The sequence below is a fragment of the Silurus meridionalis genome, chromosome 27 (genome assembly GCF_014805685.1).
Source record: "Silurus meridionalis isolate SWU-2019-XX chromosome 27, ASM1480568v1, whole genome shotgun sequence".
In the NCBI taxonomy this organism is placed as follows: domain Eukaryota; kingdom Metazoa; phylum Chordata; class Actinopteri; order Siluriformes; family Siluridae; genus Silurus; species Silurus meridionalis.
In genome coordinates this window covers 14,874,288-14,892,228 of record NC_060910.1, presented here as the reverse complement: position 1 = coordinate 14,892,228, position 17,941 = coordinate 14,874,288, and the positions used below count along the sequence as shown (strand labels likewise).

Here is a 17,941-nt window from a genome sequence, read left to right as displayed (position 1 = left end):
AGCTGAAGCTTACTTTGGTCATCTTGGTCTGCTGGGCATTCATGTCAAGGAGAATCCGGACAGTCTGTGTGTGCCCCTCCCTGGCAGCAATGTGTAGTGGAGTGTGTCCAGCCATGGTGGTTGAATTTGGATTAGTTTTATGTTCCAGCAGGAGCTTTACTAGTTCCTTGTGGCCCATGCGAGCAGCACAGTGAAGTGGAGTCTGATCATCCTGAAGGAAGAATAGAGAATTTAAACCATTTGGATTTCATATAATAGAAGACCATACTCTCCAGAATTTGCAGTTAGTAATATGAAAAAAGGCTTAGATAATACAGAGTCCTGAGTAAATCTTTTTCTGGTATCAACATACAGTGAAGACTACAGTGAAGACTCCATTTGTCAATTATGGCACCATTAAAATATAAAGTATTTTGAATCAAGTGAACATTTTGTATCTTCTACCACATTTGCCACTCAGAAGATACATTGATATATAACTCTATATTTATAACAGGCGTCAGTATTATCCTGTCTATAATTACACATTTGCAATTCACAATTCCTAAACAAATGAACACATTTTTACCAGCTTTTACAAGTTATGTTGTGAAGTTCTGACAAAATAAAACTATTAGGAATGTGTGTGGGTGAAGGATCTCTGTACCTTGGCTTTGGCATCCACTGGAGCTGCATTTTGCAGCAGAAACTCTGCAACTTCACAGTGACCTGCTCGGGATGCCATGTGCAGGGGCGTTTCCACTTTCTACAAAAATAAACACAAATAATCTGGTTCAGCGATAAAGAAACAATAGTTTTTGACTGAACAGCATGGGTGTTAGCTCAGATTTTGCAGTATTGTCAGCTAATGTGTCCAAAATAAAAACAAATCTTCTTGTAGGAGCAAAAGCTCCCATTAAATGCAGTACATTTGTACATTTGTTATTTGCATTTTCGAATGGCTGCTAGATAATCAAAATGAGACACATTAATAGCACTTGATAATGAGATTTCATGACTCACCACATTTGACGCATTTGGAGAGGCTCCTTTTTGCAGCAGGATCTTCACTATGTTTAGATGACCCATGAAGGAGGCCACATGAAGTGGGGTTAGCCCGGACTGTTACATATACACACAGACACATACACAAACAAGCGAAAAAAATGGCTGACTGAACAATAACGATTAGCCTTTTTACATTATAAGGTAATAGGATTTATCATGAGAGTTAACATTGCCATAGTTTTAACATTGTAGTTTTTCCTTTTTGATGAATATAATATATAACATTATAAGATATAAATACATTTCTATTAATTAAACAATGATACAAATAAAATCTAATTTAAAATGTATAGCAAGAAATAAATATGTACATCCAGGGTTTATATAGCTCATGATATCAGATATGTCATTATTATACTTACACATACACTTGAAGGCACCTACAGCTACGAAAAACGTCAAATCTACAGACCTAAAAGGTGTTTTACTCTGCATTATCACCTGACAAGACTTACTGATTCTTCATGATTCCACAGCCTAAACTAGGAAACAATTTGCTACAGCATCAGCCAAAATTCTGTATATTTTATAGCTCTTGGCCGTGCTGTGGCACTTGCTATCACACAATGTCCAAAATAATATTGCAGTACTTACACTGAGTATTTTGAACAGAAACATGTGTATGAAGACTTATATAAATCCCATATCCAAACAATCTGGAAAGCTCCATTTAACACCACAGTTATGGAACAGCACTTTGCACATGATGGAAACCTGACATCCTAAAACCTACATGTAGCTCATGCTTGTACCTGCTCTTTAAGGACAAAATACTTTGTTACTGATGAAAAGATTTTCGCATTTCTTACCTCTGTCACAGCTTCCAAGGACGCCGAGTGTTTTAAGAGTAGGTCCATTACACGAATGTGATTCTTCTTACAGGCTATGTGGAGAGGCGTGAAGCCATTCTGCATATACCATAAAAGCAGGAGTAGATATGAACAGCATGTACACTGTCGTTTTAAAAACTATTATATTAACTTGTATATATTTGCAGTGTAAGTTAATGTAATGTAAAAGAGCTGACCAATGCACGGGTGTTTGGCTTGGCTCCTTTGTCCAGCAGCACTTTGGCCATGCGGTGGTGCCCACAGTGTGCTGCCACGTGTAGCGGTGTCAAGTGATCTAGTGTTATATCATCGATCTCAGCATTATACTGCAAGAGTTGTCGCACACAGTCCATGTGGTCCCCTTGAGCCGCCATGTGGATTGGGGAGAGACCATTCTGTATGTAGGTAAAAAAAGAAAAAGAAATTACATGCATGAAGGTAGGCATTGTTATTATATTTTCTGCTTAGTGAAACCCAGTTCTACTCAGTGTGACTTTATATAAATCATTAAAAAGTTTAAATATGCATTCACTGCTTACATACGAAAAATGGGCCAGGCACAGCTTTACCACACGATCATATGCAGGAAATGATGATTAACTATGAAAGTTTGTGTATTTGATGCATGAATGTTAAAACTGTAATACAGTCTGTATGTTTACTTTGGTCTTGGCTTGAATGGGGGCTCCTTGGTCCAGCAGAATCTCAATTATCCTAACATGACCATTTCTGGCAGCACAGTGAAGCGGAGTCAGCTCGTCCTGTATGCAAAAGAAAAAAAAAGAAATCTTAAATAAACTGCAAAAATCATATGAAGGTCATTTGAGATCAGAAAAAAAGCAGAATCTGTTATTACTCTTTGTGTTTTATATGTGTGTCTCTCTTTTGTCTCTGTCTAACATTTTTTTAGCCTGATACTCTTCTTTCCCTGACCTATGACTAGGACTACAAAGTGTTTCTGTAAGCCACTCTGGATAAGAGAGGCAAATGCTGTAAAAATAAATGAACATTGTTAACGTAATGCATCACAGCCACTGTCCATGTTCTGCTTTTGTTGAACAGTTTATCATTACTTTAGTCTTGGCATCTATTGTAGCGCCACGATCCAACAGAAGCCTGACCATGACCACGTTCCCTCTCCTGGATGCAATGTGCAGAGGTGTAATCCCATTCTGCAGGAAACACAATTCAGGTAGGATCATGCCGTAAACCACAATGCAAAAAACAAATTGAGAGATTTAGTTCTGTAGTCAAGAAGGATACCTTGGGAGTGAAGTTCACATTGGCTCCTCTGTTTATCAGCAGCTGGGCAATATTCACATTCTCATAGTGTGCTGCAATATGGAGTGGGGTGAAGCCTGTCTGCAAGGAGTCATGGAGAAATAAAACCATATAAAACAGATACAATTTGACAAACTTTTGACAAAAGGAAAAATTTTGACCTGAGAACAGTCGTAGCTGCATGTTTTTGAAATTGTCGCTTAGTCATGGACATTTGTTTTTCCTTGGATTGAGAAAAAAACAAACTGACAGTGCACGCACACACACACACACACACACACACACACACACACACACACACACACACACACACACAAACCTTGCTTAGAACATCAGGATTGGGGTCGTTCTGCAAAAGCACAGCGGCAGTGCGGGTGTCATCGTTGCGTGCTGCTATGTGCAGCGCAGGGAGGCGAACTTTTCCTTTGGTACCATGATTGATAAGCAGGGCCACTACATTCTCATGACCCTGCTGAAGAGCCACAGCTAATGGCGTAAAGCCATCCTAAGAGACGGCGAGAAAAAAGCGTGTTAACATCAATATTTTACAAGCATTTCACCAACATACATTTATTCATCAACAGCTTTATTTTTAGGGTTGCAATGGATTCGGAGCCTATACTGGAAACACTGAGCATGAGGCAGACATTCACCACTGTTGGAATTTCACTGACGTTTCCAGAAAGTGGGATTAAAGCAAAGAACCCAGAGAAAACATAGGAACAGTAACAGTAACATGAACTAAGCAAACTGATGACTCTCAAGCTACACACTGCACCCTTCAATACTGCCATCCATAAACTGTAGATTTACCTCAGTTGGAATGCTCTGATTGGCTCCATTGTCCAAAAGGAACTTCACGACCTCTAGATGATTCTCTTGTGCTGCCATGTAGAGTGGAGTGAAGCCCTTCTGTTGTAGACAAGTGAACAAATATGCCTATATATGAGCCTATATATACTGACTGTGAATATATTTGATCCATAGCTGTCATCTGGGCATTAAAATTGTCATTTACTGAACAAATGCATTTAAAAAAATCTAACCTGGGACTGGGCGTTGACGTTCGCTCCATAGTTAACCAGCTCCGCGACCACTTGCTCTTGTCCAGCCAATGCAGCAATGTGGAGGGCAGTGTTTCCTTTCTGCTCAGGAACAGACAAAATGTGTTTTTACAAACAAGACTAAGACATATGGCTAAAGTAAACTAAAGATGAAATGTCACATTTTAATTAAAAGATTTTATATATATTTGTTGAATATTATTTAATTTAAGTGTGAGTGGCTTTGCAGAAGACTTTTTACCTTTGTTGTGGTTTCCAGTACAATGCCATTGTGCAGTAGTTCCAGCACCATTTTAACATGGCCTTCTTTTGAGGCCAAATGTAAGCCATTGAGTCCATTCTGTAAAGGTAAAAAAAGAACAGAGTAGACCTCACAGTGGAGGCTCCGTTTTGTTGCATTACACACCCCAAAGAACCAGATCCACAAGATGTCCTTGGTACTGTCGGGACAATTTGGTGTTGGCAAAAGATTCAATCTTTTCCCTACATGGACATAAACGTCCAGGATGCTGATCGTGATGGTGATGAAGAGTGGGATGGCAGGTTGGTGGTCTCTCCGCCGGGAAGAATACAAGCCGTGTGGGATAGGTCTAACCTCACACAGCCTTCCTTCATCGACACCGGACATGTGAGGTTGGACCTTTCTCACATCGCTAATATTATCCCCCTCTGTGTCCAGAGACCACTCACCCCATCAGGAAATGAAATGAAAAACAAAGAAATGAAAAGGAAAACAAAGGGAGGATGGAGACATACCAAGAAAAATCTGCAAAGATTTAAGCAGATGTGCTGCAGTGACTGTATCAGCTTTCTATAATAGATGCTGACAATGATGATGTTCCTTTTTGCTGAAGATCAACCCGGAGTAGCAACAAGGCTGTGTGACATGCACTTTTCATGTTATCAAAGGCAGCTGTAGTAAATGAGCACCACCAGAAGGGGTCTCTTGATGCTGAGAGTTATTCTTGTAAGCAAAAAAGACTATTGTATCATCACTTAAACGTCTGGATTGTCTCTCCCATTATTCAGTAATCATCAAGTAATCAGTGTTTACAGTTTAATAATAATAATAACAATAATAATAATAATTATTATTATATTTTCATTCTGTTTAAATGTCGTATTATTTCAGATGACAATGGTTTGAAATAAAATTTTTACCATAGGAAGATGTTTTACAGTACTGTATGTGTATATAGTTACACGTCTATGTCAGCTGTTTTTACACGACCTTGGAAAACGTCAATACTTTGTTTCCGTGTCTCTGGCATGTCATGAGGATTTCATTTCATTGCTGGTACTAAATTGAGCATGTGCTTCTGCATGCTGCATACTAATGAAGTCTACTTTACTTTACTGTGCGAAACCCTTTAGATACACCGTTAAGCGTGCACGTTGCGTATACAATGAGTCTAAAACTAACTGATGCTACTTATTAATTAAGATAGCTACTTATGTTGCTGCTGAGCATGACGCTTACAGTCAACAGACAACATAAACTCCGTTTTGTTGTTCACACTAGCATAGCTCTTTTCTAGACCACTTTGAACACTTCAACTATGAGGTGTTTAAGCTTTGAGTGAACAGGCTGTATAACCCACTCTGTAAAATGTACTTACTGAGAGTGTGATTAATGAGCTCAGAGATGAATAAAGCTCAGAGGACCTGTATGTTTTCATCTTCACAAACACGGTTTCTAACCCCTCCAGATTTGTGCTGAACCACCACAAAGATTTAAAGGCCATGGTGAGGGTGGAGGTGAAAGTAAAACAATTGCACATATACACATCCACCTAGACATATATATGGGAATAGCTCTATGCTCAAACATCACATATTAGCATTTCATTAAGAATAATATAGGCATCTCTCTATAACACACACACACACACACACACACACACACACACACACACACACACACACACACACACTCTCTGACTTGTTTTTTCATGGTGTGTGTCTGCTCAGTAATGATAAGACTTACATTTCACAGGCTCACACCCTGTTTTTCATCTTATCGACACACGTGTGCCAGGAGGCTCTCTATGATGTAGAAATGGGGGAACTCCCCATTTCACCAGCTCAATACTTTTTCAAGAGGTGTCACACCCCAGATCATTACCTAAGTGAACGATTTTAGTGTTCACTGTAATCCAAACTGTACTTATTTCAAGATCTATCTATTAACTCAACAATTCAACCTCAGGCACTGTGACTGAAAACAAAGGAATGTTTTAATAAGTTCAAGAACCTTTGAGACAGATGATTAAGAGAAATGAAAAATAAATGAATATGCTGTAGAAAATGAAAATGGAGTATTTTGGTGTGTCAGCAATAACAGTTATAAGCATTTACATTTTCTATGAAGAAGCATTGTTTTTCCTTTCCATTGTTGCTTGTTCCTTTAATCCTCTGCCTGGATTTCAGTATTTCAGCTCAGCAAACTCTCACTGATGCAACATACTGAAATATTTAGCAGCAAACATGGCGGGAAAAGAGTTCTGTTGTAGAATATTATTATCTGATACAAGAACCAAAGAGCAACCTTTCATGCTTAACAGACTGGATCAGTGGAATCATCAGTGTTAAGCAACAGCAATGAAGCAGCTAATTTTGCTTAGTGGTTTGATGGAACTCTCACCTGATTGGCTGTGTTGATATCGATACCATTCTTGATGTGGTCAAGAGCCTTTTCCAGGTTACCTGAGCGGGCAGCACGTAGGAAACTGGTAGCAGCATCAGTCTGAGACAGATATACAGACATACAAGAGGTGGGAATAATGAGAGTGAAAGTCATTGTGTAAATAGTGAGGCAATTAAGGGATCCCATAGTGTTACGTTACCTTTGAGATCCCAAAGACAAAAGAACTCGTACATGTTTAAATATTTAACGTTAGGACATTTAGGATGTGGTGACCCAATACTTCACAACTAACATTCACAGAAACCACACAACACTCACAAACAATAAAATTAAATCAAACATCAGAAAACAGTACTGTTAAGGTGTGTGATCATCTCTATTTCTAACATTAAGACACAGGGTATTTGGTTAAACATGAGAATGAGCCACGAGCACAACACAAGGTGCTTTCAGAATGACTCAAGGTACTTTTCTGAAAGACCTTGGTATAGACACCACACGAAGAATCATATAAATTAAAGACTTAACAGTCAGTCAAAAAACCAAGCCACACTTGAAAGGTCAGGGTGTTACTTACAATGATCCAGCGTGTGCCCCTGGTAGCAACAGGGTTAAATCTGATTTGTTTATTTCATTCATTGTTTGGCTCAAATTTGCATTGGCAAAATGCAATCATTATTTACGCTTTTATTTTAATAAGAAATTATTCAAGAAGCACTTGCTTTGACATAATAATTTGATATGCAGCATTTCATTATGTAAACCAACAAACAATAACACAAATGCCGGCCCAAATGTGCATGAACAACTGATATAGGTTCACTGTAAAGGTCTTGCCTGAGAGGAAAATCTTATCAAAATATTGCACAAACATAGAATACACATCTGTCTGTGGTTGCACTATTATATCAGAGGACTGAGCAGTTTCAGTGGTGCGCTTGTGTGGTGTGTGTGTGTGTGTGTGTGTGTGTGTGTGTGTGTGTGTGTGTGTGTGTGTGTGTGTGGAGAAGGAGGAATCAGTGGAGCTATTTACAGAAGTCTGAGGCAGCAAATCTTGTAGAGAGGTTCCCTCAGACAGTGTAAGGACTCCTGGAGTGTCCAGGAAGTGAAGATTTAGTATGCACCCCAAAAGCAGGAAGACACACAGACACACACACACACACACACACACACACACATTTACAGTCTGCAGATCAAGGGGTATAGATTTGGGCTGTTGCTTCACCGCTCATTCATGATTTTAGAAAACAACAGGTATTGAGTTCAAGTCAGTCAATTCGACATTCTCGCATGTTTAGCACTGACCTTCACCATCACTTAATACAGTCGGTGTTTGTATCCTGCACTCGCAGCAGGTACCACTCCCCAAAATTACTCAATATTAAAGTACAGCTTCTAAAGTACTTGAGAATAAAACGACCTAAACAAAGATTGCTGGTTTGAAGTAGCATCTGTTTTTGAAGGGATTTGAAGAGGTAGTGCTTATTGGTGATTACGGACGTGTAGATGAGTCTGTCATGGTGATGGCGAAGTGTTCAGATAGAGCTGATGGTCACACACCCACAAAAACACACACTCAAGTGCATGCATAGCCACACAGTAAGAGCTGGCATGGTAACGCCTTAGTGACCTGCTAGGGCCCCATTTGTTATAATAGTGCTCTCTCTCTCTCTCTCTCTCTCTCTCACACACACACACACACACACACACACACACACACACACACACACACACACACACACTTCACACTTCACACACTTTCTCACTGGCCAGCTTCCTCTCACTGTATATTCTTGCCTCTGATCTACTAAGATGCTCCACTATAAAGCTCCACTTAAAGCATCACTTCAGAAGGTCCAGTATTTGTTCTAAATGGTTTCCAGATCAATTTCTTTTTACTCCCAGGGTTTCATGTCAATCTGTTTTTAAGAATTTTAAGGGTAACACTGAACATTTACTTTAGGAAGATGGGAAAAAAAACATGATATACTCTTAAGCACAGAATATTGGGTTGAATAACATGTTTTGCTAAGGCATAACTTTAAGCTGTTCTAATTTGTGAAGAACGAATTTGGGTGTTTGCTGACGTCAGTGCACGAGTGTGTTTGGCTGGAAAAGATAAGGCGCTGTAGACTTGCCCACCGCACCTAATTCCTTGCGATTTTAACATTATGACAATGAAGCATTTGTTTTCTTTTTCTGAATGATTTTAAAAGGTTTGGCTGCTTTGCTCTCATTAGTCTGTGTGAGCATTTATAATTCCCCAGCATGCTGTGAAGTAAATCATGAATATTAATCATTGTGCAGTAAAAACCCAAATCTAAGAAACATTCTTCTTTGCATTCTTCTCTGTCTAAACCCATTCAGATGATTTTCCTTCAATCTGCACCTATAGATCACATAACCTGAAACAAATCTTTCTTATTGTTATGTTCAGACCCTTTGTTCTCTCTCTCTCTCATACTCTCTCTCTCTCTCTCTCTTTCTTTCCCCCTCTCTCTCTCTCTCTCTCTCTCTCTCTCTCTCTCTCTCTCTCTCTCTCTCTCTCTCTGTGCACCAGTGCTGCGGCAGACGGAATGACATCACCACTAAGACTGCACACTGCAGTGTGTTTGTGTACTACAGGAGGAGTGCATGTGTAACAGATACATGTGTGAATGTGCAAGGTGCATGCCTAGAGTGTATGCTTCTGTAACTGTGTGTGTGTGTGTGTGTGTGTGTGTGTGTGTGTGTGTGTGTGTGTGTGTGTGTGTGTGCTGGTAAAATTGAATGAAAGCAGGCAGAAAAGACAGACAGAGACAAAGAGATAGAGTGTGTGAGAAAAAGAGAGCGAGGACACACTGATCTTGAAGTAAACAGGTGACGCTGTAAACAGTGACAATGCACAACAAAATAACAATTGAGCAAAAATCATTGTATTAAAATGAACAGAAACTCAAGTTCTAAAAACTGAGATTTTCCAGCATAAAATAAAATGAGATCATGTCAATGTGCAAAGGGAAACAAGTTGAAGGAAAAACAAGCAAAAAAACTAAAAAAAGTTTTAAAAAATCCAGACCGTGCCCTTCATCCAAACAAATCTGCTCTGACATTAAACATCTGCATCATTCAGAAATACGTGTCTTTTCTGATTTAACTAAAACTCTGCAGCATCCCCCTTAAGTATAAAGTTACAGATGCCGGCTATTGATTTAGACTCCCTCCATGGGCTTTGAGCATAATGCTGACATGCAACTAACGATTAGCTTGCACTTAGGAAGTGACTGCAGCACCTTGCACCATGAACTACACAAAAATGTGCAATAACAAGTTTACCTTTATGGTTGCATTCACATTTAAATGAAGTCCGGCAATACTGATCACATTCGCTTGGGCTTAGATCAACTCTTCTGCAAGATATTTAAACATCTCCGACCGTGGATGGATTTGAGATGCATCAGTATTTTTTTCTGCTGACTCCGCTCCCTTTCTCTTCCTGCATGCTTCCGCACTCATTCCTTCTCTTCCCTCAGTCTATGGGTGGAGTGTTGCAGTAGTTTGAGAAGTTTGAGTAGTTATACCATATTTATTACTGACACTCTGTTCACAGTGGGGTGTAACAAATAACAAAGCATTGCATGCTGACTTTGAGACTCTAAGATTGATTTGAAATGAGTCTTAATTCTTGAATATTATAATACATTTCAATTTATTAAATGCTTTATTTGTATAGCGCTTTTAACAATGAACATGGTCTCAAAGCAGCTTTACACAGATAATGTGGTGACATTATCTCTAATGTGGATACACAGTCTGGCTTCTATAACAATGTGCAGGAAAACTTGAAGAAAAACTAAATTGTTTTTGTATTGATGGTGGGTGTGTTGGGGGGGGGGGAGGTAACTAAGTAACTAAGCAGTGGATTGAAAATTGCATTTAGTCTCAACCATGTTTAAGAGGAAAACTTAACTTGGCCCAGAGGGCCTCAGGTTTGTGTCTTTAATCTGAGATCTGCCACTGTGCTTTTGTTCCTTTTTCTCTATAACCAAGAGAACAAACTTAGACAATAAAAATAGCAGTAAAACAAAATGAATTATTGCTAAATTGTATGCTAAAATGAAAGTAGAGAAATCACAATAGTATTCTGTCTAGATATGTGTGAGAAATGACCGTTCCTTATCTTTAGAATATTGAGTATTTACTGATACTGTAATGTAGTTCTGTAAAACGGATTGGCAAAAATGAAATAATAAATCTGTATAATAAATAGGTCTAAGATCATTCAGTTGTTTTTACCTCTGAATAGAAAACTATATATATATAATAAAGATATTTATTTAAAAAATCAGTCCAATACTAAGAAATAAAATGTGTTTAATTAATCTTCAAAATATTATACCTTTATGCCATATACATGATACTATTTTCATTAAAACAATTTTTAAGTTATATCAAGCTAGTTTATTTTTTCAATCTAATACTTCTGTATCCATAGTAACCCAGAAGTATCCAAATTACAGGTTTCACTTTAACAAATGTGTGAAGAATCCACAAGGCTCACTCAGCTTTTAACCAATGTGTACAAACAGCAAACACCACTATTCCTATGTAACGCCTTCATGTTCAAACCCCCTAATTTCCCTTTAATTTACATCACAGGATGACGTTATATTATAATAATAATAGCGAAAACTTTATTTAAACTTGCTTCATAACACTTTCAAGTAAGCCTTCAATTCTGTCCTGATAAAAGTTTACCTTTTGTGAAAGTGATGGATTATTGGTTGAAATGTCAAAAAGACTAGAAATTATGAGAAATTGCAATCAGACTGCTGCATTAAAAAATTTGGTCTGACTGCATGCAAAAAAAATAAGATGTTTTTAAATAAAAAATATTAAAAGAAAGCATAAAAGCTATTACTCACTCCCCAAGTGATCTTGCTTGGCATGCCTAATCACCTGCTTCCTCTCTCTAGTTTGTCTTTTCGTCTCTTTCTTGTCTCACGGCTGTGCAGTGATGCACTGAATATTTAGGCGCAGGGGTCTGGGTACTGGGCTGTGGGTCCACCCCGACACACACACACACACACACATATATATATGCACGCACACTCGACTAAGCAGTACTTGTGAGAGGTGGGTGGGGTTGGGGGATGTTATGGGGCCAAAGGGTTTATCTCAAACAGATAGCTGTGTATATCAACACATTTTCTGTCTCTCTCTCTCTCTCTCTCTCTCTCTCTCTCTCTCTCTCTCTCTCTCTTTCTATGACTTCTTTGCTCACTGTATTATGTATTCACTAATGTATATCCCGTCTACTCAGACCTGCTATATGCATTCTGACAAGCGAAGGACCTACACTGAATGGTGTGGAGAAAGTGTCTGTGGGAAAAAAAAGAGAAAGTAGTGGGTGTGTGCACATTTCTTGGGGTTCTGCCTGATTTCACTCTGCACTTGGAGTTACAGTGAGAAAGCTCACAGCAGGGGGGTTTGAGGAGGCACTACAGCAAGAGCAAGCCTGGTGACAATGGAGCAGACGTGGATAGGGAGGGTGGATGTGTATGCGAGTGTGTGTGCAAGGGGCCCGGCCTCTTTTAATAAAAGATCCGTCACTCCTTGGTTGAAAAGGCCCCCTTGCTTTCTCTCTCCTAGCCAACGCTGGGAAAAGCACATCCCAGCCAAAGGCATGCACCCAAATAAACGTGTTTTATACAAGGAGAGATGAGGAAGGGTTGAGGATTGTGGCTCAGCAACACTAGACTGTGGGAAGAGTAAAACTGTATGTATGAAGAAGAAGTCTTTCAGTTTCTGGTGTCCAAGGTTAAGGAGAAGTCATTAAGGTCATAGAAGGACAACAGATATTTAATAGAGAAAAGATCAGTGTCCTATTGATTTCAATCATTTATATGGTAGAAAATACAATGAAAACTGTATAAAATTACATTTAGTGGCATTCTTTTAGCTTAGAGATCTTATTGAAAATGTCATAATTAATTAGCATTTTGGATATTTAATGTTAATTTTCCTAATAAGTAGTAAGCATTTCCAACTCACTTTGGTGATTTGGGGATTTTGTCCTTTTTTAATTTATTTAATAAACAAAATTGTGGCAAAACTCTTTAATGAGGAATCTGTTGGCAGTAAGCTACGTAAGGCCCTTGACTAGAAGCTTAAAAACTGACCACTGACACAAACATGTTGTAGTGTCTCACTTCCACAAACTTTATTCCATAATCATACCTAACTACATGAACACCAGTTCCTCTACTCTTTAATTTATCAAATTATTAGCATGAAGGAGTGAAAACATGCAATAAAGATTGTAGAGACATTACGCTACTGAGGGATAGCAGAGAGCAAAGAGGTTGCTGTTTGTTACATAAACCAGTGCCCATCTTCTGATTATGCATTATTGCTGATGCTGCTTGCAGAGGATGAAATCAAACTGTTCTTCATATAAATGAATAAGAAAACCCTTTCTCCCTACACAGCTTTGCATTAGATATATACACTGTATGCCCCGCTCTTGAAATTCATTAGGTTTAACATAGTTAGTGCTCAGATATGCCAAGCTGAAGTTTATTGAAATACAGTAAACATGTTTCCTCCATGCATACTAAGGTAAGTGCATTTGTTTAAATTTGACATGCTAGTAGTTAGAGAGAAATAAACTAGGTGTAATATCAATAGTTTACTTTTTCAGTAATGCATTTATGAAATATATATCATGTATGCTAAATGAGAGATTTTATTCTCTTCTAAATTATTGTGATTTAATTCTTGAAGACCAGGATGGTTCTGGTTTGCAGGGGTTAGTATCTACCAAAAGTGGTCCAAGGAAGCACAACCGGTGAACAAGGAACAGGGTCATGGATAACCAAAGCTCACTGATGTGTGTGTAGAGCAAAAGTCTGCTTATCTGGTTCAATCCCACAAAGAGCTACTGTAGCACAAATTGCTGAAAAGGTTAATGCTGACTCTGATAGAAAGGTGTCAGAACGCCAATGCTGACACCTGTGCACAACAAAAAATGCCTACAGTGGGCATGTAAGCATCAAAACTAGGACATGGAGCAAAGGAAGGAGGTGGCCTGGTCTAATTAATTATGTTTACTTTTACATCATGTGGACGGCCAAGTGCGCATGTGCCACTTACCTAGGGAAGAGATGACACCAGGATGCACTATTGAAAAAAGGTAAGTTGTCAGAGGCAGTAGGATTCTGCTGGGAAGCCTTGTTTCCTGCCATTGGATGTTATTTTGACATATAGACCACCTACCTAATTACCGTTGCAGAACGTTTCACCCCTATATAGAAGTATAAGGAGTATATAGGAGTTTCCTCTTTCCTGCACAACCACACTGTAACTATTGTTCAGGAATTGTTTTCATGGTGACAAGAGCACCAAGAATTGCCATGCCAAGACTCTGATCCATGAAAGCCCCACTTAAAGGAACTGTTACTATGATGGTGGTGCCAACATCCACAGCACACCTCTAGAGGTCTTGTGGAGTCCATGCTTCAACAGGTCAGATCTGTTTAGCAGCAAAATGGGGGCCTACACAATATAAGGTAAGGTTATGGCTGATATCAAATTATATTATTTACATTATATACCTTCAATGAATATTTACCCAATTGTTACTTTGATCTGTAATTAATAATGAATCCTGCAGCAGCTAATGCAAACTCCAGGTGACCAACCAGTGTAGTGCTAATTCACTTATATTACAATTTCTTGTTTTTACATTCTGTAAAGCTGCTTTGGGACGATGCCCACTGTGAAAAGTGCTATATAAATAAACTTAAACTAGTGCATTAAATTGAACCAAAAATCTTTGTTACTTCTTTTTTTCTTTATAAAGTGAGGATGTGGCACACTCCAAAGTACTGGGTGTTTAATTTGAGTACAAAGGTAAGTATCGTCTTTAAACATGTAAAAATCTATTAAGCACATTTAAATAGTACTTTAAGTATGACAATACTTCAAGTAGGTAAATTATATTAGAAGTGCATTTTCTTCTTTTCATGAACTTGAATATGCTTTCTGTATTTTCAAAATGTATATTCCAAAGTAAAAGCTTTAAAGTCAGTATTCAATGAGATACTACACTGAAAAACTCACGCAAAAGTATATTCCATTTTCATGTCAAGTAAGTACTTTTAGAAATGATTGATTAAAAATATGAATTAATAGCATTAATAAACATTCTTCAACAAGTGTTTTATTTTATTTTTACATTACCTGCAGGGTATTATAAAAAACAGCAAGAGAATAAATTTATTACTATTGCATGTATACTTACTTGTAAATAGTTTGCATTCATTGATGATATATAAGGGCAAATGATGCTCTTTTTTATGTTTGTTCATTAAGATTGACAAAAAAATTCTATAAACATGTTTTATAGACATTTACAGCTTTCTATTTATTTACAGTATATATCAAATATGGCCTGAATGTGTTTTGATTTTAATTAATTAAAAATTGATTTTAGTATGTGATTTATCAATTCTAATCAATTCTATTCAAGCATTCAAAATGCAGTAAAACTCAAACTAAATTGTTGCAAATATATATATATATATATATATATATATATATATATATATATATATATATATATATATATATATATATATATATTAGGTTAACATTTGAAATGACTGCAACCCAACTTCCAGTTGAGAACAGATAAACACAGAATTGTGTTTCGTTAGACAGGCAGTAATATATACAATTTACTTACTTACAAGCTCAATGTCAACTGTGTCTATGAACGACATTCTTAAAAAAACATTGAAAAATAGCACTGAGCTAGCACAAATACATATATTTATATTATATTAAAATAGCTTATGTATTAAACCATGTATAAAGTGTAAACACTGAATATACATTTTTTAAATGAATAAGAATTTTAATGTCCCATCTAGTAAACCATCTAGTTTTTCTTCATATTGTTTTTTATTGGTTACTCTATCAAAAATACAGGGAAAAAAATGAATCTGCAAAAGGGATTATTTTCCACAAAAAGATTTGACACTTTATCAATATTGGTCACTGTTTTTATGATGGAAAATAATTAATAATATCAATTAAAAAATGTAATCAAAATTGTGCCAAAGAATGTATTGGATTATAAATATTTTAGGAGTATTGGTACAATATTTGTGTAATATCCAAATAATGTATTTATATTTAGATTTTTGCAGACCAGATAACTGTTTGCTCTCTTACAGTTTACATCACAATTATAATTTTACTTTATGCTATTGGAATGAAATTTAGAGTAAACATAATACTGCAAATTAGCTTCTATATCTTATTTCAGTTAACCAAAACAAAGCAGTTAAGTGATTCTTACACCTCACACTTACCTGCTTAAAAGGTTATCATATTAGTAGTACTTTGTTGTAATTCACTAATACTTACCATCTTGTAAATCACAATTATTACCCAGAACTTTGGAGATATTGTGGTAAAATGGCTATGCTGAATACTTGAGTGAGGTGTGTATTTAACCAGCTTTGTATAAATCTTTAGATAAAGTTGAGGACTATATAGAGACTGGATGCCGAATTCTTCTAGGGCTTCCCAATATGATGCTGGACCAGATTTTGACACACTTCTTCTGCTGTGGTTCTTCTTGTCCTGCAGACCTGCCAGAGTCATCATGATGCTCTACTTCTGCTCCTTTATCTGGAACTTCATGTACTCCTTCCTGCTCCAGTAGACTTACACCTACTTGCAACTACTAATGCTGTAATCATAATGACTATCCTGTGGTCATAGAATGTTGGATATGATGTAAAGAGATATTGTATGTCTTATCCATATCAATACATTTATTATTGTTTGCCTTAACCCACTGTATTTATAATTGCTCTATCTATGTCACACAACAGCCTTCTGTTTGGAAACTCACCCTTTTGGTGAAGAATGTATGTTATGTAAAGCTGAAGCTGAAAAGCTGCTTTGTGAAAAAAATCAACACTTTTAAAAAGCTTTACAAAGACTTAAAATCCAATTAAATCAATATCAAAGTTATCAAAGGGTGAAAACATGTCCTGTCTGCTAATTGGCTTCTTTAGATCCTCAGCCACAGCACACTGGTATTTGTAAAATCTGCTTTAATGCATCATTGGTGAACTGGTCTTTAAACTAAAGCCAACATAGATGTTAACAATAACTTAAATATTATTTGTTCTTATATAAATAATAATTATAATGAAAAACAATACTTATAATTTCATGCAATTAACTTAACTATTATAGCATACAATTATAATAATATATAATTATTAATAGGAGATATTTCATTGTTAACTTTGAATTAGATGGTTAATTCAGTTTTTTCATTAATATTAGAATAACTATTTAATGAACTGCTGCAAATCATTACACAAAACAAACATTGTACATTGAGAGCACACATATAAAAGCATGAACTCTATAACATTATAATTTTCAGTCCCTTTGACTAGGACAAACGCACACACATACATACACACACATGCACACGCACACACACACACACACACACACACACACACACACACACACACACACACACACACACACACACACACCTTTTCTGAATTCTGAAAAGTGAGAATGAATTTAGCCATAGCCCAATGCACTTAAATGACTGGATAGGAGAATGAGTAAACACCTATCCCTGACCCTCTCCACGTAGTGTTGTTAGGAGAAACACATGGACAGGGAGCCAGCTGAGTGCATAATGGCAGACCATTGCCTTTCATTTGAATTTCTGGGAGAAATAAGTATAGTAAACTTTTATTTGCTTTTTAAAATGTTTTTCGAATGTTTGTGTGATGCATGTTAAGATAGCTGTTATTTTCTTTTCTAACAACCCAGTGTTAGTGGACACCCGACAAACTCGACAAACTTTCAGGACATTTCCACACTTACCACAGTTAGTGACAAAGCACTACAATGTTTTTAAAATTTAAGTGAAGATTAAATATCAACAATAAAAGCAGGTGAATCAGACAACACACACACACACACACACACACACACACACACACACACACACACACACACACACACACACACACACACAAACA

At 37.1% G+C, this 17,941-nt stretch overlaps 1 protein-coding gene across 1 annotated transcript in view; it reads right to left on the bottom strand.

The window, feature by feature from the left end:
- Positions 1-7,807, bottom strand: part of ank1a (ankyrin 1, erythrocytic a) — a 49,267-nt gene extending 41,460 nt beyond the window's left edge. Inside the window, exons 1-13 of the mRNA XM_046842093.1 lie at positions 6,867-7,807; positions 4,464-4,562; positions 4,205-4,303; positions 3,972-4,070; positions 3,478-3,663; positions 3,141-3,239; positions 2,951-3,049; positions 2,540-2,638; positions 2,075-2,272; positions 1,857-1,955; positions 1,003-1,101; positions 647-745; positions 14-211 (exon numbers count right to left, since the gene is read on the bottom strand). Coding sequence (XP_046698049.1) covers positions 14-211; positions 647-745; positions 1,003-1,101; positions 1,857-1,955; positions 2,075-2,272; positions 2,540-2,638; positions 2,951-3,049; positions 3,141-3,239; positions 3,478-3,663; positions 3,972-4,070; positions 4,205-4,303; positions 4,464-4,562; positions 6,867-7,055 — 1,662 coding nt within the window. The 5' untranslated portion in view covers positions 7,056-7,807. The remainder of the gene's footprint in view (positions 1-13; positions 212-646; positions 746-1,002; positions 1,102-1,856; positions 1,956-2,074; positions 2,273-2,539; positions 2,639-2,950; positions 3,050-3,140; positions 3,240-3,477; positions 3,664-3,971; positions 4,071-4,204; positions 4,304-4,463; positions 4,563-6,866) is intronic.
- Between the last annotated feature and the right edge of the window lie 10,134 nt (positions 7,808-17,941).